Source organism: Centruroides vittatus, unplaced genomic scaffold (genome assembly GCF_030686945.1).
Source record: "Centruroides vittatus isolate TY-2023 unplaced genomic scaffold, ASM3068694v2 contig_2787, whole genome shotgun sequence".
Classification (NCBI taxonomy): Eukaryota; Metazoa; Arthropoda; class Arachnida; order Scorpiones; family Buthidae; genus Centruroides; species Centruroides vittatus.
Window position 1 is genome coordinate 310190 of NW_027121767.1, and position 26530 is coordinate 336719.

The 26530-nt window shown below is 27.3% G+C and overlaps 1 protein-coding gene across 1 annotated transcript in view; it reads right to left on the minus strand.

The window, feature by feature from the left end:
* Positions 1-25918, minus strand: part of LOC136972087 (very long chain fatty acid elongase AAEL008004-like) — a 41402-nt gene extending 15484 nt beyond the window's left edge. The window contains exons 1-2 of the mRNA XM_067266642.1: positions 25752-25918; positions 17016-17206 (exon numbers count right to left, since the gene is read on the minus strand). Coding sequence (XP_067122743.1) covers positions 17016-17206; positions 25752-25809 — 249 coding nt within the window. The 5' untranslated portion in view covers positions 25810-25918. The remainder of the gene's footprint in view (positions 1-17015; positions 17207-25751) is intronic.
* Positions 25919-26530: the final 612 nt, after the last annotated feature.

Consider the following 26530-nt stretch of genomic DNA (forward strand, 5'->3'; position numbering starts at 1 on the left):
TCGAATCCCTTCAGCTTGGAGAGCGGCCGGTATGCAGCTGTGAAAGAATGATCTGAGATTGCGCAGCCGGAAAGTTTAAAAACATTCTAAATTGTAAAGAGTTTTTCGAACGTAATTTTCGAAATAACGATTTTTTTGGCAATCCTGAAGAGGGTTAGTAAAGCTAACCGAAAACGTTAGATTAAAGAATTAATTTTACTGCAGAGTAAAGGTTGTTTGAAGTAGTTTGTTTGTTCAGATTGTCATTAATTATAATACTTTTTATGTCTAAGAGTTACTTGTCAATATAGTCCGGACACAAATATAAATATTGCAATTCGCTACGTAATTTAGATAAATCAAAAAATTTCCCATAAAATTTACTTAATTTAAAGAATTAAAACACGCTTGGAAAAATTGTTTTTCATAATATTAAAATTATTAACATCTAAAAGTGATAAAAATTCTAAAGATTTTTGTCTGAAAATCTGTCAATATAATTACAGTATAATTAAAAGAAAATTATAATTAAATATAACTTTGCAAAGAAACGTACCTAACAATAACATTGAATACACTTTACTTTTTAAATCTTAACTTCACTTAGTCAGATAGCTCCCTACCCAGGCTGACTAAGGGATAGAATCATTGGAAGCATTATAGGTGTGTGGCTTCCACCAGCTAAACCAGGTGAGGTTGGTGCTCTGTAAAGCACATGCGCAAATGCCTATAATCTGGCTGCTTGGAAGCTGACCCAGTTTCGACAATACAGCATTTCCATTTCGCCACTGATATTCGAATATACAATAGCAATCTTATCGTTTTTTTCACATGTAGTACAGAAATTTGTAATAGGATACAAAATGTGGTTATAATAAAATATTAATTTTAATTAATTGAAAGTACATTCAAATCTGAAAATAATCGCCCAATATGAATTTATATTTTAGAAAATACCAGAGAAGCGGCACTTCCACCACTTCCAATGATGGCACGCAACTGCATAGATTCATTAAAAACTATGTAACTTTCATAATTTCTTACTACACTGGGATGAGTCTAAAAATAATTTTCACACAAACCTACTAACAGGAGTAAAAAATTTTTGTTCTAATAATGCGAACGTTTTCAATGCCCCTTCTGGGCTCTTCTTCAGGCATTCCACTAAAACTGAAATTCGAAAGTGAAGAACCAGCTTACAATAGTTTTAGTGTAATGCCTGAAGAAGAGCCCAGAAGGGGCATCAAAAAGTTTGCATTATTAAAACAAAAATTTTTTACTCCGGTTAGTAGATTTGTGTGAAAGTTATTTTTAGACAGTAGAAACTAGTCCTTCCACACATCACCCACAGATGAAGCTTCGACTTTTATAAAATCTACACATTTATGATATAACATAGGCTTATGTTACTGACAGAACAATAGAATTGTAACTTAAAAGGATATGTTCCAAAATAAATTCATTTCTCTTTCATGCTTATTTTCTATTCAATAATTATTGACTAAAAAAATGGTACCAGATGTGACAGAAATGTAAATATTGTTTCATATTAAATTTTATGATTGAATGATAAATACATGTAGCACATTCTTTTCTTCAAAATTATATATTACTAAAAACACTTTATTTGTATTAACTGTTATTTGGAGGAATTATTATTATTGTATTAATAATTCATAAAATTAAATCTTAATCCATTTCTATGGTTTTAAAAGTGGTTAGGCTAAATTAATTTAATAGTAGTTTGTCCATTCAGAAGTCTTATAATTAACATGATTAAAATAAATTATTTTGGATATTATTCCTATCTCATCCAAAGACTCACATCATCAGAAATATCTCTTCAAAATTCATTAAATGTTTTAGCTTATATGTCCTCATTAGACAAATGGTGATATGGCAGATAGTTTTACCAATATCTGTTACAATAATTATAGAAAACACACTGAAATGCTAAAGTTGTTATACATTTCTCAAAAATCTCCACAACTGATTATCTTAATGCACAAATACAACAGGTATTTTTGAGATAATTACACATCCTTTATCCTGTCATTTATTTGCTCAATTCTTCCATGGAGCATTTCAATTGACACAGTCATCAGCATGCCATTCTCCATACTTAGATATAATACAACCAAAGTTTGAAACTAAAACTTTGAGTTTTGAAATACGATTGTTTTGTAGCAAAAGATGGAGAATGCTATGCTGATAAGAGCATCAACTGAAATGCATCCAAAAGGAGAACAAAAATCACATCTGAGAAATAAAGAATATTGAAGATCTCATAATGGATCCTGAAATGGATGTTCTTCTGACGACAGAAGAACACCAAGAAACTCTGAGATATGTTTTCTTCTGAAAAAGAATTAATGTCGACATCTGCTATTAAAGATCTTTTGAAGAAGTGGGATGATGTCAGAACAACGGTCTTAGAATGGCATCCAAACCAGGTTGAGGTTAATAGGCTTAGGGATCTCTACAATTACAATGCTATTAATTACTTCTGAAAAATCCCGAAGAAGAGAGAAAAGCAATCAACATTAGACAGATTCTTTAATCCCCACGAACAGAAAAAACATGTCTAATAAAAATGCAGTAAGAAAGTATATATTTTTCATTTTTGGGGTCTCTAGAATGAATTAACCAAATTCCCATAAAACCTATGATAAATTGATAATCAGTTAACGAACAATTCAGATAGCAAACAAAGTCTTAGAATGGATTATGTTTGTTAACTGGTCACCCACTGTATATACATTGATGCATTAGTTCCACCGTGATGTTTAGAGTGAAATAAATAAATTCATTCAAAAAAGAAACACCTGTAAATCATGCATAGTTTCAAAGCAATACATAATTTTTCAAATGTAAGAACAAGATGCAAATTTAAAATGCAACCTTGATAATCATGTGACAATAAACAAAGCCAATATCCATATAGAATAATCATCATAATGCATTCTGCTAATAAGAAGAGCACTGCAACAATGCCTTACTCACAAACAGTACTATGAAATGATTATACTTTATAGGGAAATGTAGAAAAATGTATGATAAGCAGCATGCATATTTCATGAGTACTTTCTAACTACACCAAAACTTACAAGTATGGTGATTCTGAACATAATATGCTGCTTGATGCAAACCTTTAACAAAAGTCAGAGAACAGGTCATTCTCACCTTCATAACACTGAGTTTGGGCACACATGCATATCTACATGTGTGCCCAAACTTCATTGTCTTGCTGTTTTATATATGTATATACAAACATATATAAAGCAGTAAGACAATGTGGATTGCAATATTGAATTTTTACATTGCAATAATGTTCACTCATTCAACTGATATTTGCAACTTGCACAACATTCACGAGATGATGGACAGCAATTTGACTAGTGCATCATGATGTTAAATTTATGCCAGGATAAACCTCAACTGCTTGAGCCCATTTTATGGACTGATAAAGCACTATTTTTCCCAGAATAGAGTATGTAACTGCCATAATATGCTCTGCTAGGCAAAGTGCAATTCATGATGCATACGAAATATGCAACACTAGATACATTTACACTGTCTGGTATAGTGTTTGAAGTAATCAGGTTCTTGATCCCATTTGTCAACAGCACCTAGACTATGACTACTATCTTAATATGCTACACATGACAGTTGACAAATTGGCTTGTTAACTTGCCACCAGAACAACTGTGGCCAATTGATATCAGCGGGATGGCATGCCAGCCTATTCCTGGGCAGCTATGCATTGATGGTTCATAGAACAGTTTGACAACTGAGGGATAGCAACAATAATTCTGTTCCAAAGCTACTATGTTTCCCCATACTTCACCCTGCTAAATTTTTCCTGTGGAGTCATCTAAAAGCATCAGTTTACAATGTGTGCACTCAGTAGCACCGCATGATTTTGGTGAGCTGCATATGTAAATACAAGAGATTTGCAAGTCAGTGATGCCAGCTATGCTACGTCATCTATAACAATGATTGGCAACCTTTCTGACCTCATGGACCCCTAAACTCACAATTTTGAATCCTGCAGACCACTATCATGAATTTTTTTAAACAATACAAAATCTGTAGAATAATGATCATAAAAGTTCAATTTTACTATATTAATATGAAACTTACATGTTTAATTATAACAAATTAATGCAAGCCTAAAGTTCATTGTTGCTTATTTGAAACAAGTTTATGGATTCTTAGCCCTTTTCCATGAAGGACGACAATCGCACTCACAATATTGTTTATTGTTCATTATTTATTGATAGCAGTCGCTTCGTATTTGGTTTTAGACTCAAATAAAAACCCCCAATAAGTGAAAAAGTAACTAAACATTTTGCATTTCTTTTGTAATACTTTGCATAAACTTCTGTTGATCAATGTCCAAATTTCTCCATGGACCACCCAAATTTTCTCAATGGGCTGAGAGAAAATTCAAATGGTCCGCGAGAAAATTTGGTGTTATAGATCACCGGTTGCCGATCATTGACCTATAACATCACACTGTCTACATCTTTATATTACTGCTGAAGGCAGTAGTTTGAGAACATGTCCTATAACAAAATAAAGCTGTTTTGTTTTAATTTACACAATGTTGATTTATAGTCAGAGATTCTTTGTATATTACACTTAACCTTCTAAATTTTGTGGCAGCCAGCTGGAATTACAGCAAGTGGTACACAGCAATTGCTAAATGTACTATTCCATTTATGATTACTATATGGTAAAGGTTTAAATCTTAAAATCACTAAGTCCACTCAAAATTGCTAGAAGACCTCTAGCAATTTTGAGTTTTTTTCTTTTTATTTAATAATAATTAAAAAGTTTAAGAGAATGTCATGATGGAAAATGATTTTAATATTTGTTAGAAACAAAAATTGAATTTGATATATGAAAGTTTTCAAAGTACTTATATATTCTTGCTTATTGTTTCTGATACTGAGGTCAAGTGGAAGTAAAATGTCTAGTATATAAATTTACTGAAAATTGACAATGCTTACCAGAAAGATCTACATAACACTATTCACAGTAGTGCAGTTATATTTTGTTATTTCATATTTTTGAAAAGTTTACTATTTTCTTTCAGTCAAAAAGCAAATTCTTAAGAGTGAGATGGGAGGAATCTACTTACCAACATGTTTATTTTAAAGATATAAAAATAACTAGCAGATAGGCCCGGCGTTGCTCAGGCAAAAGTAATGATAGCGAAGATTAAGATTATTACGTTATAGTCACAGAAGAAAAAGAGTAATTTCATCAACAAACTAAATATTTTTAATAAAAGGTCGAATTTGAAAATCGAATATTGTAATATTGTTCGATTTTCACGACGTGTTCTGATTATATCGTTCGATTTTCATCGAATGTTCTAAAGAAGAAAAGTCGAGAAAAACCAAATTAATCTGTTTAAATTTGAAAATCGAATATGTTCTAACATATTACTTTTTTTTTTTTTTTTCCTCCAGCGCCCGTAAATCTTGCATGTCGCCTTCTCTTGTTCTCCATTGTTACTTAACACTTCCATTGTTGATGGAAGTGTTAAGCCTTAATCCTGTCCCTCTCCCCGTGGGAAGAAATTTCGAAAAATCCCTTCTTAGTGTGCGTTCTCGTGACGTACCCTAACTGCGTACCAAATTTCAACTTTCAACTCCTAACCGTTTGGGCTGTGCGCTGATTATTATTATTATTATTATTATTATCATCAACTCGTCTCGATTATATATATAGATTGTTGAAAAATATTCAATGGCCAAAAATTTATCTCACTTTTTAGTGTTAAAAGATTTTTTTTCAACTATATTTTGTATTTTTTTTTCTTTGCGAAATAAAAATGCACAACAAAACCTGAAAATAATTCAAACTACTAAAAATTATCTTTCATGACAAAATTTTAACAAATGTTTTTGTTCTTATCTAAAATGTATGAAATTTTACATAAGAAATTTATGTTATGATATTAATTAGACCCGAGGTTAACCTATAAATGAGGATGAAAATGTTTATTAAAATTTTTGCTAGAAAAAAGAAAAGTTTATTCTTTGTTGTTTGTATCTTTTTAAAGTAAAAGTTAATGACAGCATTCGTTTTCTAGTATAAAATTAAAAGAAAAAATGTAAAATGCATTTATCAACTGAAAATTTTAATTTAAAATTACACCTAATTGGTGAAGTTACATCTAATTTCACCAGTTCAATTGTTTATAATAAAAATTTGTACATGAAAAGCTAGAATGTGAAAACTCAATGAGTTTATGTTCCAATTCATTAGAATGGTGAATGGTGACATTAGCAGCAGAAAATGCAGAAGTAAGAACAACAAAATATATTCATATCAAGTAGACAATTCTCATTACATTTACTGTTTTAAAAGATTTATTGTAATTAAAATATTTCAGTTAGTAAATATATACATTTTTCAGTATCTTCAAGTTTATTTTAAAAAGTATAGTTTAAAGTTAAATCTCTGCATATTTTCAATTCACAATATACAGTCAAACCTGTTTTTATGCGCTCTTTTTATGTGCGATTTTTATTGTGCGATTTTTTTAATGCGAATTTTTAATTTGTGCGGTTTTTTTTGTGCGATTTTTTATTTGTGCGGTATAGTTGGCGACTAGTCTCGTGCGATTCGTCATGTCTCACGTTGACTTATTATAGCTAAATAAACTTATTATAGCATAAATGCACTTATTATAGTAATATTATTGCATGAATATGCGAAAAATGAAATAATTTACTTTTTAAGTCAACAAAACACCACCTGGACAAAAATATGTAAAACAGAAGATAGACCAGACGATGCAGTCAAGTGCTGACATCTGTTGTCAATAAATTCTATTTCGTACCGTTTTGAGTTATTTTCTATGTGAGACTTTTTTTATGCGGTCAACAGGGACCGCATAAAAAAATATTTTTTAATTGTGTTGCGAAAACTATTTTTTACAGCCATTCGTGAAGTTTAGTGCAGATTTTTTTATGCGTTTTTTTAATGCGGTCCCTATCCCCCGCATAAAAACAGGTTTGACTGTAGTATTTTATTTCTGTACTTACTTAATTTTTGCTTGAAAAATCCTATTTTCAAACAGTTTTTATTAGTTTTTCTATACAAAATTTAACTTGTAAAAAATTAAAAAATTTGTTTAAATCTGTTCTATATTTTATAATAGAAGTGAGTGGTTAAGCAATTACTATATAAAATTGAGTTTTATACAAAATTTTATTACAAAAGACAAATTATAAGCTATTATTAACAACTTAACCTATTACTTTATGATATTAGATGATAATATTAATGCATCAAACTTATATTTAAAAACATATAAAGTTGATTTAAACAGCATTTGTCTCTTGAATATGATTTATTATTAAATCAAGCAAGTATTACTATAATTCTGAATTTATATTTCAAATATTAAACTATACATTTCCCAATAGATTAACTTCAAATTTATTGATAATTACTTAATAATGAAACAATTTCATTAATAAATTTTCTTATGAGATAATTAGTTATTTATTTGTAATCATTAAACTGTATAACATTTTAAAGTTTTTTTTCCTACAAATACTTGTGAAGTTATTTATCTGGAAGTATTAATAATTAAAGTTTTAAATTAGGGAATATGTCTGATTATTACTTTATAATCAAATAATTTCTAATATGTATCTTAATAAATTCCGTATAATGGCAATTATTCAAAACTCAATTATCTGAAAAACTGATTAACCAAAATAAGCTTCTAATGCATGAAATTCTTCATTATTCCTTAAGAAGCATTTGATACATTAGAAACAGTGTTTTCATGGTTAGAAGCAATCTTTCAACACTCATGATGATCAAGCAAGCAGAGTTATAAGGCAAATATTATGTAAAACAAACCAATAAGCTATGTCTTTCAAAAAAAAACTAATAAATAATTTTTATGTGAGTATTGTAATTTATTTAGTTTTGCTAAGTATAAATGTGCACTTTTTTGCCAAAATTTATGAAGGAAAATAAGGATGTGCATTATACATGAACAGTATTGTATATATAAAAATGTTTTAAATTCTTTTATTATGCTTATGAGTTGAAAATGTAATTCTAGAAATCAACATTATCATCTGTATACAAAATGGGACCCTGGAATACAATAATCTGTTCATTGTATTCCAAGGTTGAATATTTTGTTTAACTTATAAATTTGCAACAAAAGCAATTTTGGCCAATGATTCAATGAAATGAAGAGTGAGATATTAGCAAAATAGAACTGAAATTAATAAAAAAAAAAAAAAAAAGCAAAGCAATGGTAGTTGAATCCAATTTAAAAAGAGAAAAAAATTATGAATATTCAGCTACATTAATTCCTTTGCTGTTGGCTATTGATTAAGAACTTTATATAAAGTATGGTAATTACAAGTATTCATAAATTAAGTTATTGTGATGAAAAATATGTTTATGTTTTATATATTTATATATATATTTAAGTTTTCTATGGCTGCAACCAAGCTTCTTTGAAAATATTATTAAAAATGGTAGCTCCATATATTAAAGCTACAACAACTGCCATCTCACATTAAATTTAGTTTAATATGAGATGGTGCCTAACACCTCCCTCTAGGGTCAAATTTATCAGTAATTTATAATTATTTTAGCTATTATTTAGCCCAATGTCATATGGCAGTTGTTATAGCTTTATTATAATGTATCGGTTTTTGTTAAGATTTTTTTTTTTTTAATAATATGTGGAACAAATATAAACATTTTCATGATGGAATTCCATCATAAATTATATTTTTGTAAGATATTTTTTTGAATATTAAAAATTTAGTGAAATGATTACCAGTACTTTTTATTTCAGAGAATCTAATATTTGCCAGTTTTTTTGCACCATGCTGTATGTAGTGCTAATAATGAAGGGCAGAAATATGATTTCATGTACACTTTGAATAATCAGTGCTGCACGATGATTGGTTGCAACAGAACTAACATGAAAACTGATATTTTATAAAAATTATTGGAAAATCTCTTGGGAAAATGGTGAAATGGTTTTCGTACACTGCAAGCTTTAAGCTAACAGTTATTAAATATGCTAAAGAACATGGCAACAGAGTTGTTGAGAGACACTTTAAACCTCATTCCACAGAAAATGTCATCATATTGTGGAAGCAACAGGAAGAAAAGCTTCTTTAGATGCCAAGATAGAAGACAATGCAAGAGAAAACCTCCAAATTAGTCACAGGTGGAACAGAAGGTAAAGACCTATATTCTGGAACAGCATCAAACAGAGATCTCTGTTATGACCAAGATGATATGATGATACAAGAGGAGGATAAAAGGATTACAAAAGGAAAAAAAATTAAATTTCTGTCTCTTGACCTTTTCTTACCATCGTACTAAAATTAAAATAAATATTTTTACTTTATTTAAGATATTTTTCTTTTTATTCTTTTCTTACCAAGTAGAATTGGTAATTCAACATTGTTCCTTTCTGAAATTATTTCAAATAACTGATGTTCTACTGTACTCAATTGCCAAATAGTCATAACTGAAAGAAGATTTCAAATTTTCATCAATCAAGCTTGTAAAAAAATGTTTTACTGATTTCAATCATTTTAATAGCAAGATGAAGTAAGTCATGCTCAACAATTTATTATATAATGTAAACTTATAAAGCAAATTTATCATCTGCTCATGTGAGTATTTGAATTTATCCTTTTTTTTATAATTTTTAATAAAAATAAATAAATATATATACAGTCAAACCTGTTTTTATGCGGTCTTTTTTTGTGTGATTTTTTATTTGTACGGTATAGTTGGCGACTAGTCTCGTGCAATTTGTCATGTCTCACGTTGACTTATTATAGCTAAATAAACTTATTATAGTAATATTATTGCATAAATATGCAAAAAATGAAATAATTTATTTTTAAGTCAACAAAACACCACCTGGACAAAAATATGTAAAACAGACAATAGACGAGACGATGCAGTCAAGTGCTGACATCTGTTGTCAATAAATTCTATTTCGTACGGTTTTGAGTTATTTTCTATGTGAGACTTTTTTTATGCGGTCCCTGTTGACCGCATAAAAAAAATATTTTTTAAATTGTGTTGCGAAAACCATTTTTTATAGCCACTCGTAAAGTTTCGTGCAATTTTTTTAATGCTTTTTTTTAATGCGGTCCCTATCCACCACATAAAAACAAGTTTGACTGTATATTATATTTCCAAAAAAATAAATTTTATTAATTTAATTTAAAAATAAAGTAAATTTATAAAACTTTTTTCCTGCAACAATGTGGATAAATACAAAATTAAAATAACATTTGAAACTTTATATGATTAAATCAAGTTTTGAAATATTCAGGTCAATTTTAAAGATTAGATGAACTAAATACTTTTTGAATAAACTGTAAAAATAAAAATTTGATATTATAATAACTGATACATCATTCTAATACTGTATGAAAGCTAATCAATCAGGTCTATTAAGTTCATCTTCATTACTAAGATCCTTAACTCATCAAGGAGATATCTGCATACAACATAAAATCAATGAAAAGTCAATCAAATTCACTTTAATACCATATATGTTAATAATTTCCAAAACCTTAAAAAACCAATTTATAACCTCATAAGACTAATTTATGACTAATTTATATTTATCAAACAATGGATAGATACAGTTTACTGAGGACTAGTTTCTGCTACTGTTTTGAACAAGTCATTCATATTTTTAAAAAGGTAGCTATTTTATTCCAGAAATAAATAAGTTGTAGTTTACAAAAATTAATATAATACGATAATAGAAATTGATTAACATTTTATTAAAAATTTGTCACAAATAATTCCATTTTATAACTTATGATAAATGGTATTTCCTTGGTAATAGTGAAAAAATATTTTTAACATCTCAATCAACCTTTATAAAAAAAATGTTTGAAAATTAAACTCTCAAAACCTCCATATTATACTTCCTTAATGTAGTTAACTAACCCACTAATCTGAAAATGTGCATTTACTATCGAATTATGACTCAGCCTCTTGCTTTCGTTTTGAAGTTTGAATGATCTGTCTCAAGGAACTAGTTACGAATAACTGTCTATTATAAAAGAAAACAGACAAATAATTGTCATCAATCAGAAAATATGGTAAAATGTTTAGTTAATTAAAAGTTATTTTATTTTTTTAAAGGTTCTAATTTGATCTTAAACATTATTATATTTTAAAGCATGAGGATTATTATTAAAGCAATCCTGATTATTATACTTGTATTTAGAGTATATTTATTTTTTTCACTCAAAGTTTTAAATATGTATGATAAAATGATTTCTATGCTCTTTTAAAAATAAATTAGGATTCAGATTAATCATAAAAAAATGAAGTCAACTAAAATATTCTTGAAGCTTTTATAGTAAAACATTTCAAGTATAGTATGCTAAATGAATGAATTAATAGTAATAATTATATATATTTTTTAACTGTTTAAGTATTTCCTTTTACTATCAGTGTCAATAAAACCAGAATTCCACTAATTGTGGTCTTATTTACTTATTCTCCTTAATGTTATCAGTATAGACAACTCCCAAAGTGATCATGATAAGCAGAGACTACTATAATAGGTACAAAATAATTGATTAGGAACAAAAGTATAAAAACTTACATCAAATCATAACCATTGGTATTTGAGACATACACACAGAATAAAATTTTGTTAAGGAGTATGGGTAACTGAAGAATGAATTGCTAGATAAGTTGCAAACACATTAAATAGTTTCAGAGATATAATACATCCAAGATTTTAAAAGTAAAAGGAAAAAAAAATATAGTGAACCATTACCTGGTTTGCAGATTGATCATATCTTTAAGTTACTAAATAGTTTAAAATAAGGTTAATAGAAGTCAGACAACAATTAAAATGCAAAATTAAATAATATAAATTGTTTTATCTGCAGTATTATCTCTTTTTCCCCCCCTTCTTTTAGTAGGTGTAATTTGAAATTAAATTGGTCAACATGTTGAGAGATTATAAACATTACACTCGAAAACACAAATTACACTCGAAAAGAAACAGAATTTCAATTTATAGAAGATCTGGATTTAAATCTAATGGATAGTAGGAAATGTCTGGTCATGCAATCGTATGGATGAGAAATGATAAAACTAAAAAGTTAATTAAAAAAACATTAAGCAGCGAAAAGCAGTAAATATGAAGTATCTCCTCTCTGAAAATACTGTATGGCATCTATCAGATTCATCAAGCCAACCAAGAAGTCAAGTATTCGAAGAGTAAAGTAAACAATGGAACATCCTACAAATTCATAACTAACATCAATCACATTCTGGCAAAAATTTTAGTTCATCTTTTTCAAATTCATTAAATTCTTTAAATTTTAAGTTCATTAGTGTCTACAATATGATAAACAGTAAGGTTAAAATACCTCAGTCTTTATTTTACTGTAGACACTTTACATTAACAGTAAAATTCAATAATTTTACTTTTATTTACTGAATGATTTTGTTTATTATTGATTTTTTACTTTGTTTTATTAATACTTTTATATTTTGTTTGTTAACCTGAGCAATAATTTTAAGCTTAAATACTTATAACTTTAATTTGAATAAGATCCTTTTATTTAAATATTTTTATCAGTTCAATGTTGTTCAGTTATATTCAATGTTTTGGAACAATTAGATTAGCATCATGGAAAAAGTTTAATCTTGGATTCAAATAGTCATCTATTTGTAAAATAAAGTAATTCCATTTTACTTTATGTTACAAACTATGAATTTTACTGATTTCCACCAAATCATTAAAACTGAAAGCTAAGAATAATTTCAAACTACAAATTTCATTATCTATATTCTTATAATAAATTTTTCATGGCATAACTTGTTATTAAAGCAATGTTCTATTAATAAAAAAATACTTAATATTGCAGTATTTATTATTCTAAGTGAATTTTAAATTCAAAATTACAAACTTTACTTAAAATGTTTCAGAATATAGAAAATTAATGATCTAGATTTATAAAATTGATGAAAAATATCATTAACTGGATTATTTTATACAGTTAAAATTTTAGCCTTTATGCTTCACCTTCTCTTATCAGAAATATACTTCTATAATTTATCAAATATATCTAAAGAATTTTGATAAATTATTATTATAATTCAATTTTCCCATTTACAATGCTAATTTTTGAAAAATCAGAAAATAAAATATTAAAAGCATTTATTGTACATATTAATTAATTCTATATGACTGCATTATCAACTTATAACAATAGGTTAATTTTTTTTAATAATAAAACCAAAGCAATGTAAAACTCCAGTATAGTGTCTTTGAATCTACATGAGTCATGGCAACAATTTGAATACTTGTTCTTACTCCACCTATTCAAGACCTTTTAAGGTTAACTATTCAAAATTATATTTTAAATAAAATTTTCATATTTTGTTTGTCATAGTATATAATTAAATATTGTAAAGAAAACAAACATTTGTTTTTCCAGACATTTATCTAAAAATGTTTAATCCAGTTTCACCTGATCAAAATGATGTGTATAAATAAGTTTTTTTGGAAAGTATTTTACATTAAAAACTGAATATTTTCATTAACTATACAATGTTTCATAAAATTCTTTTGAAGAATTAATAATTCAGTTCAGAAATAGTCAAGTATTTTATATTTAATTAAATTATAAGAATTTGAATTGGAGTATTTTATTAAATTGATACTAATTTTCAGTTAAAGAAATGTTTTACAAATAAAATTGGAGTTTCAAATATAGTCTGAAATAATAATTAAATATAAAATGCACCTTGCAGAAACCTTATAAAAAATGGGTCCAGGCAGATTTGGCTGAATTTAATATTTTGTAGTTGTAGTGGTCCTGATCAAAAATCTCTACAGGTACAAAGTAAAAGAAAAAAAGGGGGAGGGGGAATTTTTGAGTTATTGAACAGCCAAGATGCAAAAACAGCATAATTCGTACATGTGCTATGAAGTTTTAAATCTTTTTCACTTGAATATATTGAGTGTATTTATCACGACAGGTGGCAGCACCAGCACCAAAACATCCTGGACCCTTGATACTTCCGGTTCTTTTTTTTCCCTCGATTGCCCAAGTAAACAACATCCGTTCCGAACTTTTTTAACACATTCTGAAAATATTTCAGTTACTATGTAATTGAAATAAAATGAGAGTTTTTGCACTGCATGTTGCCAGAAAACCAGGTTAAAGTTAATTTTTTGTACAGTACATCATTACCACTGTAACATACAAAAAAAAACTCCTTGACTTTTGCAATCCCCATCTGTCCTTGTATTTGTGCGTAATATTCACATTCTTCACAAAGCTGCAAATTTTTGCAAACTTTTACATCTAAGAATGCGACCAAACAGAGATGCAGTTAATCTTCCTTTTTGATACTTCCACCACAAATCCTCTTTTGCTTGATCTCTAGTTTGAGATTCCACTAACTGAATTTCCTAGTTTGTTAACTTGATTTGTTGATGAGTTTCTTTTCGAGTTCAGTATGTGATAATGAAACATCCTCAAAATGCAGAACTTTATGAATAATTGATGGTTCAGGTGACTTCATTTGGTGCCAAGTCAAATTCTAATACACTGGCTGTTTCTGTTTCATCACTTTCAGACAGAGTGACTTCTATGATTGATGTTTTTTTACCAGTGGCCTGATTCGTGAACAACAACATATCTATCTTTAGTAACAATCATAACTGATAAAGTTATTTACAAAATATAACTAATGTCTTTATATGTAATTACCTTCAGAGATTCCAGAAAAAATTTCTGATCCAACAGTGTCGGAGTTGGTGGATGTGATAACATGTCTGTATTTTGTTTTTTGTTTGGTGGGAATGGATTATTCTGCTTTGATTTGCATACCCAGCCATACCTGTGCAATGATTGCTTACAATAACTCCATTCATTTGCACCACTGCCCAGGGATGTTGAAACGTCTTCTTCTGTCCAGACTGTATTTTTCCTTTTACCATGCCTTTTGTTAAATAGACCTAGTTTAATTTAGACCTAGAAGTGACTGCCACTTTAAATGGAAAGATCTTTACAACTATTGTTCCACCAAATTTCTTGAGAATTTCTTTAGCTATGAAAAATTATCTTTTGCTTATGTATATTTTAAATTTACTAAACATTATAAAGATTTCACACTCCAACTTGTTTCACGACGGGCGCTAAAGTAGCAAATTTAATCCTTACCTTCAAATCCCTCAACGGGTAAAGTGATTTCTTTCAACTTTCCACTCACTAGGTAATTATAACTCTCAAGTGAAGTATAATTTTTCAGTTGTTTTGTGTAAAAGCAGAGCTGGTCTACAAATTAAGCATAGAGATCCATTAATGTGATCTTGGACCATGTTTTCACGTTATCATGGAATAACATTTTTGCTAAATCACTGTCCATTGGATCAGGTAGATCTTGCTTGTTGAACATTAATTTTTGCTTATACCTATGCCTGCTTAATTCATCTAAACCTTTATAATATTCGCTGGACATTTTTCGGAACAGAAATAATTGTGACTGATACACACGATGTTTTTTGCATTGACTATTAACCAACACTGGCAACACAACTTCGATGTTCTACTGGAAGTTGAAGAAGATCCGATCACGTGACTTGCCTTGTGCTTTGTCTACTTTTAGACATGGTCAATAAAGTGATATGTTTTCAAGCATTAGAATATTAGAAAATATACCATTTTACATTCTAAAATTGTGTGTTATCTGAACACATTATTCAGGTTTCCCTGCAAGGAAATCATTCATTATTTGATATACACAAGTTTGATTCTCTTGCTGTTTGGGTTTATACCCAATAGTGTGCTACACTAAGTAGTGCACGATGACCTCTGGTAAGAGACTCACTCCATCAAAACTATGATGGCTAAAAAGGAACTCCATTGTGACATTTTAAAGCAATACACTTATTATCAAATAAATAAGTATTTGTTTTCTTAAAGTTTCATTTCTTCTTGTTGACAAATGCCTATATCATGTTTGATTTTCTTTCTCTATATTAACTATGTTAATATAAAAACACATTTTATAATATTTCATCTATTTGATACAGAATAAAGAAGAAAACTAATAATTTCTTCCTTTTGATAGCATTAGATATTAACTCCAATAATTCCGAAATAGCTTGGTATGACTATCAAAAATCATTTGTACTGCTATGTTTACAATGAAGCATTTCTTCCACTGTAAATAGCTGCAATAGATAGGAAAATGCAATATTATGTGCAACGTCAAATGCAACATTAGTGTTGAAAGATATGAGAGAATTTTTGTAACAACCACTTGTGGCCACCACTTGTAACAAATCTGATAAGAATACAGATCAATCTATTTGCAAACATTTTATATTTTGAAATGAAATATCATTGAGCTTTATAACAACAGGTGCTGTTTTTGCATCTTGGATGCTCAATAATTCAAAAAATGTCCACTTTTTTTACTTTGTGCATATGAAGACTTTTGATAAGGATCACTAGAACTACCAAATATCAGAGATTCAGCTATATCCACCAAAACTCATTTTCCATAATGTTTGTGTGAGGTCATTTATTAGAACAAATAATTTTTTTCCATTGGCTTATACTTTCTTTTTATGTATTTTTTGTATTATTTTGAATTTAATTGATCTAAGAAACTACATTAAAGGAAAAAAATTACATTTAAATTAAGATAGTTTAAAACATGTAATGTGCAAGGGGATTTTTCATTTAAAGTTCTACTAAATCTTTCTTCTGACTTCATTTTATTAAGAAACAAAACTTTCTTCATTTACAGTTTAAAGTGTTTCTTAACTTAGCAGATAATTATGCAAATTAATTTAATTCCTTCTCTTTGAACTTCTCCTTCTCTAAAAACAATAATTATCTGTTCTTTTTTTTAAAACACATTAGAAACTGTGACATTAATGTCAATAATGAAAGTTAAAAAAGAAAAAAAAGTATAGTTAAATAAGAAGAATAAATATTACTTACCATGTAAAATGTAACAAAGCTCACTATTACCATTAAGAAGTTGTAGACTACCATGAATGTTCTTATATTCATTGGTTCTCGATCCTTCATGTAGGCAGGAGCCAACACTTTTACTACATACACATACAAGAGGCAGATAGATATAGTAGGCCATGGGCTTTGCATCATTGGCCATTCATTAACTCTGGGATCTGGATGTATATAAAAAAAGTGAATTTTAAATTTAGTGAAAGTTAAATGGTTAGTAAAAGAAAAACTTGATACAGTAATCTCTCTCCATTTACTTGAATAATTGGTGACATGAAAACATTGTTTAGAGTGAATCATGGAGAGCTGTTTAAAATAGGAATCTGTTCCATATTCTCAAACATGGTATTTTACTCTTACTGAGGTAGAAAAGTTTTAACTATATTTAAGTTTTTTTTTGTTTTTAAATATATAATATAATATATATATATATATATTACTAATTTAAAAAAAAAAAACTTTCTGATGTAATCATTATTTATTTCCATAAAGTTGATTATTTAAAGTTTAAAAATTTTGTAACCACATTTAAGAGGATTTGTTTAGAGCTCCATTTACACTATTGTACAAAACTGCTATAAATGAATGAAATGAACACCTATCAAAATGAAATACTATCTGCATCACACTACATGACACAAACTAAGTTAATATGTGATTAGTTAAAACAGTTGCAAACACTAGTTGTGAAAAGTTGATTGGTCAGACAAACCAAAATTTGGCAAAAGTTGAGATATTCTCAACTCTCAATAAACTAGTTGAATGCTTTCTGAAAGGGGACAAACTGACAGTTTATATCCACTTTATAGAGGCCAAATGTGAACCTACCTTAAACAGAGATCACATAAATGAGAGGATTACTGTATATAATAAAGTATACGTAAAGATTTTTGAAATCATTTAATTTTAGTTTGTTAATACAAAAACACTAACTGTACAAACATACAATTAGAACTTATTCATAATTTTCTCAAATGTAAAATTAATTTTCATTAATTAATATAGAAAAAAAATTTTAAATTTTTTTAAATCACAGAATTCAGTTCAATAATGTTAAAGAAAATTAGCACATTAATTAGAAACAAAACTCATTTAATGTAAATAAATTCAAAATTCATTTCACTTTGATTTTAATTTTAAAAAAAATCAAACTTTATCATTAATCATTTTGTGTTAAAAAATATTTTGTATCATCAATAAACTAATTCAACTAGTACCATTACTTCTATATCTTTATCCATTATGTATAAGGATGGAATATGGGATTACTTATCTAGAAATGCTATCCAAATATAAAAATCTACAAATTTTGCTCCATTCCTACATCTATTTATAGAAAGTATAATTTCTTTATGAATAATTAATCAAAATTATTACACTTCAGTAATATATAGCTGGAATTTAAAATAACTTCTAATTACAGTACTTTAAATTAGAATCTCAAACTTATTCTCTTTCATTTTCTTTATCTGCAAATCATTACTAAGAATTTTGTGGGAGTTAATCAATATTTGTAAGAATTTAGCCTGTTTGCTTGATACCTTTATATGTTAATAAAATTATTAAGAGAACAGACTAACCTCTGTTATAGGTTTATGTATCAAAGTGATATCAGTAAAGTGCAGATTACTGCTTTAATAATTCAATATAAATTTTTAAGTTATAAAATTCTATGCTAATACAATAATTATTGACTGATTATCAATCTCAAATGTTTTAAAATTACTGACATTTACTGACAAAAAAAATCATATTTAATATTTTTAATTTTAAGAGATTTAACAAATTCAATAATTCATGTTTTGAATACTAATGCAGAGATAATATACGATTATATCAGTGAATGAATAACAAATAATCTCAACAGAGTCTATATTATTACATTCTTCTGAATGAACAATTTACTTTATAGCAGTAGTGTGCATATCAAGAAAGCAATCATTTTATTAAAACAATGAAAAACACTAAAAGCAACACACTTTTAATCAGGTTAAATTTATATTTAAAATAAAAGTTTGAATTAACTCATGCAACTATGCATGTTTAAGAGATGATTCATTTTTTATGTATTTTTTAGAACCTTTTAACTGCTGTAAATACATAGCAAATGCATTAGAATACAGGGAGCATAAAATGCACATATTTAGAAGATAGCACAACATTTACACTACTCGTCACTTTATTCACATTCTTTTTTTTATAAATTTATTGTTTTAAAATAAAATATTAAGGAATTTTTTATGCTTAATTTTGTACCTTAATTAATATTTTTAATTACATTCTGTCTGTTCTTTGTATTGTAGGATTTTTGTTATATTTGTTACGAATAAACAAAGAATTAATACCTACTGTATAAATATAAAAGATTTAAATTTGCAGCTCATTAAAAGATTTCTGAAAAATCAAACATTCTTTAGATTTTTCAACCTTAGATTTTTCTTAAAAATTCAAATAAAATCACTTAAACATCCTATGCAAAGTTATAAGGAACTTCTTATGAAATTTAAGTTCTTTCTAATTTAAATTTACAACTGAATAAAAAAACCCGTACAGTAGAGCATCGATTATCCGACCCCCGATTAACCGACCACGTTCTAGTCGGCAAATTCAAATGTCCGCTAGTGATGTGGGGCTACAATATTTGGTTATGTCTTGGCTACTTTAATAATATTTTTGTTAAATTTTTGCATGTTTTAGCTGGCAGCACTGGCTCGACCATGAAAGGGAAACTAGTATTTAAACCAGGCCTAATACACTATACTAATAATGTATTTTTTCATACTTTTCGGTTATCCAACCTTTCAGTTATCCGACCAACGCCAGTCCCCAATTAAGTCAGATAATCGATGCTCTACTGTACTATCATGAAATCTTTTGCTGCTGATAAATCTATCAGTTTTTTAAATTACTTGCTGCTTAAACACTAACAGAAATTTCTTAATTTGAAATATTAAATCATTCTAAATATGTAATTTAGTTTTTCAAAAGATGTTTTAATATTTTTTTGTTTAAAATATTCTGTATGTGAAATAAAGTAAGCAGTCCTTGACTTTCAGATGTAATGCATTACTAAAATGCTTAAGGAAAAGTCCAATGTCTAAATGTCAAATAACAGTTCCATGTTGTAAAGGGAGCTCCATTTCCAAGTAGTTAAGAGATTTCTTAAGGTTTTTTTAAGTTATTTTTTAACCCTTGATCAGTGGTGTCAACACTATCCACAGAGATTTTATTCATGCAGGTTCATTATAACAATTGAATGTAAAATTACCAAAATTCTGAACAAAAATCTAGTTTTATATTTTAATACACCGTCTTTTGTTGTGCCTATACTTGGATAAAATAAATTTTGACAGTGTGTTATTAATTTAATTTTTCATTTAGATTATTATAATACTATGTCAACAAGTTATAAAATTACAAATATAAAATTTCAAACTGTGATAGATCAGTTTGATCCCAATCATGTACTATTAATAATTTTTGTTAGTAGGAAATATCATTCAATATCTGCAAATAGGATTTCTTCTAATTTGGGAGTTTTTGGAAATTTGATCAGTGCCACACCTCCTTTCAAGTATAAATAAAAAATACAAAACTTCACACCACAAAGTTTATGGCTTTACATTGTTCATTTCTTAATGAGATTTAAAAAAAATTTTTTTTTTGTTTCCTTTCTATTTTACATATATAACTTTTATTTAACAATGCATTATTTATCTTCGATTTACTTTTTTTGGAATCAGTCATTATAATTCAGAAATTCAATTTTTTGTCAAAAATTAATATATATATATATATATATATATATAATTTAGAGTACAGTACATGACATTTAACTCAATTCCTGTCTACAAAGTTTACTTATATAAATTGAAATGGTTCCTGCATAAATCAAAAAATTTTGCTAATTACATTATATTTATTTGAAAATAAATTAGCCAGGTAAGTAAACACTGTGTAATTTTTAAAACACCATATGTAAATCAGCATTTGAAATGAAATATTACTTTTTAAAAAACTATTTTACTGTTTTATATTCACAAATTTTTTCTAAGAAATATAATTTTTCTTATCATTGCATAAAACCTTGTGCCAGCATGCATTGCATAAATAATTGCATCTTGTGAGCTAAAATTATGTGGAAAATATGATTAAAAATTAATCAGAGCCTCTAACTCCTAAGCTTTCCATATCTCATCTCAATTTTCATTTATCTAACTATTCTTGAGATTTACAAACGATGGACAGACAGATGACAGCAGAAATTTATAGGTCTGCAATTTGAAAATTACAGCCCAAAAAACACTTCACAAGACCATAAAGAATATATTAAAAAAATTAAAATAAAGTACCAATGAAATAGATAACCAATCCCAGCACCCTGAGCAATGATAAGCAAGCAATAGAACAATGAGGTATTTTTAATTACAACATATTGATGCTAACTGAAAACTTAACTTCTTCCTGTAGCATGGGGTAAATTCACCACAGGTATTTTTTCCTCAAAATGTTTCAATCTAATTGAAAATTTCACTTTATGATATTGTGTGACCTATTGATTCAGGAAACTAGAAGTTTTTTAAGACTTTTGAAAGAATTTTTAGATTTTTGTTATGCTAAACAGAGGGATGAAATCCACCCTATATCATCCCCATTAAGTGACTATTTTACTACACATAACATTAATTTAAAATAGTCAAACCAAGAACTGTGTAAAACAGACAAAAATTAATCTGCACAAATGAGTCTGGTGTTACTAAAACCAGCTTTATTTCAAAATTTTTGCTTACTGGCTGAAAATGTACAAAAAATCAAATTTGGCATTAGCAACAGCTTTAGTGGTATCGTGTCATGTATGAAATATTGAGTTGTCCAAAAAGTTGATGACCACCTGTGGGTATATGTCCATATACAAACACACACCTTTATATAATGATTATAGTTAATTCTACAATTAATATTTTAAATTTTTAAACCATATTTTTATGATAGACTGTTTGGCATAAATTACTTTTTTTAAATTCGTTATAGAATCAAAATAGATTTTTATATTATTTTGATATTTAATCTGGTAGATAATACAGTATTTCATGACCAGAAATACATACATTATTCTAGTACTGACTTAAAATGAATCAGCTGGATGAATATTTTCTAGTTTTGTTGAGAATGTTAAAACTAAAAAATCTTATTTCAAATTTAAATACTATTTTAAAATTATATCCTCCCTGTCTATCATCATATGTGAATTAATGCATTACTTTTGCATAATTTAATACTTATGAAATTATTTGAATAAATTCTTGAAAAAACCTATTTTAAGCTGTCTTATGCAACAAGTAATAATTTATCATCAAAATTATTTGAAAATTTGGTTTATTCATTTATCAGTATGATCCCGGTTTCATTAACTTCAAAATATTTGAAAAACTTAAGTTTTACTATTATAAACTTTAAACTAGGTAATAAGGGAAATCTTATATTTTAGACTGAATAGATTAGTGTTTCCAAAACATTTTGGACTACCATTCTATTTAAGTGAATATATTTCTTATATAAATTTTTTTTTCAAAATGAATTTTTATCTCCCTTCTCTTATGCTCCCTACTACCCTTGCCTTGTAGAACTCCCTCAAGTCTTCTATCATCTTCGAAAGGGTGGTAGCACCCACTTTGGAAATCACTGAAGTAAGTTATCTTAAATAATATCAGATAATAAATACAAAATTAAAATACTAAAGTGAAGTGTATTAATATAATTCTTAAGACATTCAAATTATGAAAGGCTAAAATTCCAAATTTTAAATCGAAAAGGTAGAAAACTTAAGATTAAATTTTGTTTTCTCTAATGTTATTCTGTAACTTATTTTTAAAATAATTTTAATAATATTGCTGTAACTGCATTAACTATAAATTACTTTTTACATATTTAAAATTTAAATATTTAAAAAGTTTTTTTTTTATTTTAATATTTGAAAAGTAAATTGCATGTGGAATGTTAATTCCACAATTAATGAAAACAGCATCTAGAATTAAGTATACCAATTACATTAATTTAGATAAATTAAGTTTACTAAAAATATATACTGTATATATTAGCCAACTTATCTTATCACACTGATAAATGAAAAAATTTTTTTATCCTCTTACAGATCTTTGTAAAAAAATCCTCAAAGTATTTTGTAGATTATCAACAGAATATATATTTTATTAAAACACCACACCCTCTGGCAAGACTATCATTTTTCCTTGAACAAGATTATAAAATTCACATAGTTATTTTAAAATGTCAACCAGGAAAAAAGTAGTGAAAGTAATGAACTTGTTCCTCTTCAACAGGAAAATTTAGGTCAATGGCACAAACTACTTATGAAGTCACTTATCAATGACAATTTTGATTCTTAAATAGTGTCTAGCATGCACTAATAAAAAATGTCAAACACGTTTACTTCCTGTTTTACTTTTTCTTAATGCAAGAGTATAACTCTATCGGTTTGTGTCTATTTTAAAAATACCCTTTGTAATATAAATTAGAATTTGATAAATTGAACTAAAAATATAATGAATGTAATTTTGGCACATAAAAATTTACATCGTATTATCTCAAGTTTTTTTCCTATGAAAATGACATTGTATATTATATCAACTTAAAGGTCAAATATAGTTTTTCAATGCAAATCCATTAATTTAAAAGATGAAGTATAGAGCTTAACAGTAAAAGATTGAATAATAGAGCAAAAATGTATCTTTTAGTGATAAAATCCAATAAAAATTATAATCTAAAAACCTGGAGAATTAAATTTAAAGTTTTATTTTTGTGGTTCATCAGAATCTATCACAAATTATGAAAATTAAAACAGGATGTTCTATTAATACATTATTGTTTTTCAAAGTAATATAATAACATTTTCATTTTGTCAATTTACTGATAGTATTGCTGATCTTATAACACAAATAATACCAGTAAACAGAAAAAAAAACTTATTTTAATAGGATCTTGATTTAACAAAATTATTGAAATTTTTCATTAATTTCATTATATTATATTAAATGGATTAAAAACTTGACAAGTATAACAAATTATTATATAAACAGGATTTTTACAGGTATGGAATATATTTAAATTCAGTCAGGAATAAATCATTGGAAGGGAGAAATTAATAAATGAGGGGCAAGCTGAAAAAATTGAATGAGCCTATAAATAGACCCTGTATTAGTAGGATGAACATCTTCAACTTTATCAGTTTAATTTTTTCACTTTAAGTTTGTTGTGGGTGATTATTATTAATTTAATCTATTAAAAATAGGTTTATATTATCTGATAATAAAAGGGACAAGGAATAAGGGACATAGAATACAAAATTAAGACAAACAACAGAGAACAAGATTGTGACAAATGAGTGATTTTTTCTTGCAGAAAACACTATTAGCTACAGTCTGCATGTAAAAAAATAACAGGAGCCTAAGTTTATACATGTATATTACATATTAGCACTGATGCACTAAGCTGGAGAACTTTAATATTTTTAGGGAGCTCAGCCTGTATAGTGTCAATTTATAGTTTCACAAATTTTAGTTATAATTCATACCGATAAAAATCATTTACATTTTATTCTATTTACAAAACACAAAGTAAATATATAAACAAACAAAATATAAATGAAAAATTCCAATATAACTAAGAAATGAAAAATATTTTTTTTGTATTGTTTTCAAATAAAAATATCCACTTTTATCAATATAACATTGATAAAATTTTCCAATTCACAACAAGAATTACAACTAATGATTATTACCGCATAGTATAAAGGAACGAAAACAAAGTTTTTCTTATTTACACGTATACATTCGATAATAAAAAGCAACACCGACATATGTAACAGTTATACCACATTTAAACACGGTTTACTCATCTGGCTAAAATTTACCATTATCCTGCCAATGTTACATTTTATTCTGGATACACTCCCAAAATTTGAAAGAAAAAAAAAAATCAAGCTAAAAATTTGTCTTTTTGCAAAAAATACAAAGAACCGTAGAATTTATTAATAAATCTACTTGCAAGTTCAACTGTTCTGCTTGGGGCTATAATTATGCACGTCTCCCTGCATACGCTTATATATTACATACAAAAAACATATGTTTAGAAAATTACTCGCAAACAAGATCTGTGTTTAAGTATACTTAACGACGATACATCCTTTACTTAATTAAAAAGCAAGAGCATTTTAACCGGATAAAAATTTTTAATGTATATTCATATGTATATATAGAAGTCTTCATATGTAATTAGAACAGTTGTGTTTTAAATTTAAAATTAAAAAAAATAAAAATAAAAGTAAATGTTCGAATCTTCATTCCATTCTGAAGAAGCGTGTTACAGTGTTTATGAAGCATTAATTGATGTATATTAACAGGTATTAACAGTTTTACAGTGAATTTAGCATAGCGATTGATGAACCGGCAGACAAGCAAAAGTGAATGGAAGGATAAAACCGGTATATTCCTCTTCCAGGAATATTTATTCCCGTTTACCTATAAAACCAGTCATCCATAAAACGTTTTCCTTTCTTTTTATATATATACATGTATTATTAAATTCTTTACGTTGTATAACAAGGATATTTCTTAAGAAAAACCAGTTAATTTTTTAGGCTTAGAAACCGGCCAACGCCCCGATTGACTTACGATGCATCAAATATCCACTAACCTCCATTATCCAACGTTGTGTTATAGAAGTCGACAATTTCTAACCACAAATGGTCCATTTTGTCCTCCAAACCTAACGATTTCCTTCACTTTTAATGCTGATTAAAGGAAACCGAACTCCTACGAGTTACTCTTTTAACTGTATCTAGCAAAAAAAAAGAACCCAACTCAACCCTTCAAGCGCCATCTGATGTGCGAAGATAGCGAATGACATTTGTACGTCTGCTGCTGTACCCGAATTAGCAACTGGTAGAGTGGGACATTACGAAAAAAACAAAAATAATAATAATAATAATAAATTTTGATAATATTATGCCGCATAAATTTTATTTTAAAATATTAGTATGAATTAATATTAAATTTTAATCTTATACATATTATAACGTATAAATAAATATTTTTATATTCGTATATATGGCGTATCGTTTATTATTTTTTATTAATTTATATTTATGAATAAGAATTAAAAAATTAAATTAAAATTATTATTATAAAGCAATATATATATATAATTACGTTATTGTTTATTGCTTTAAAATTCGTTACTTAAGCGTGCGTAACGAAACGCGGTCGTGCTTGAAATTTCTCTTTTTAACCAATTTTTCTTTCTTTTTTTATTTACTTTTTACTGCAGAACATTATCTGTTATTAAATTATAATCTTTATCTATACTATAATTAAAATTTATATAGGTTTCGGGGCAAAAAAAAAACTGTTAAAAAGATTATTAAAAAGTCCTAAATCTAAAAAAAAAGTGAAGGAAAATTAGCCTTAAGGCAT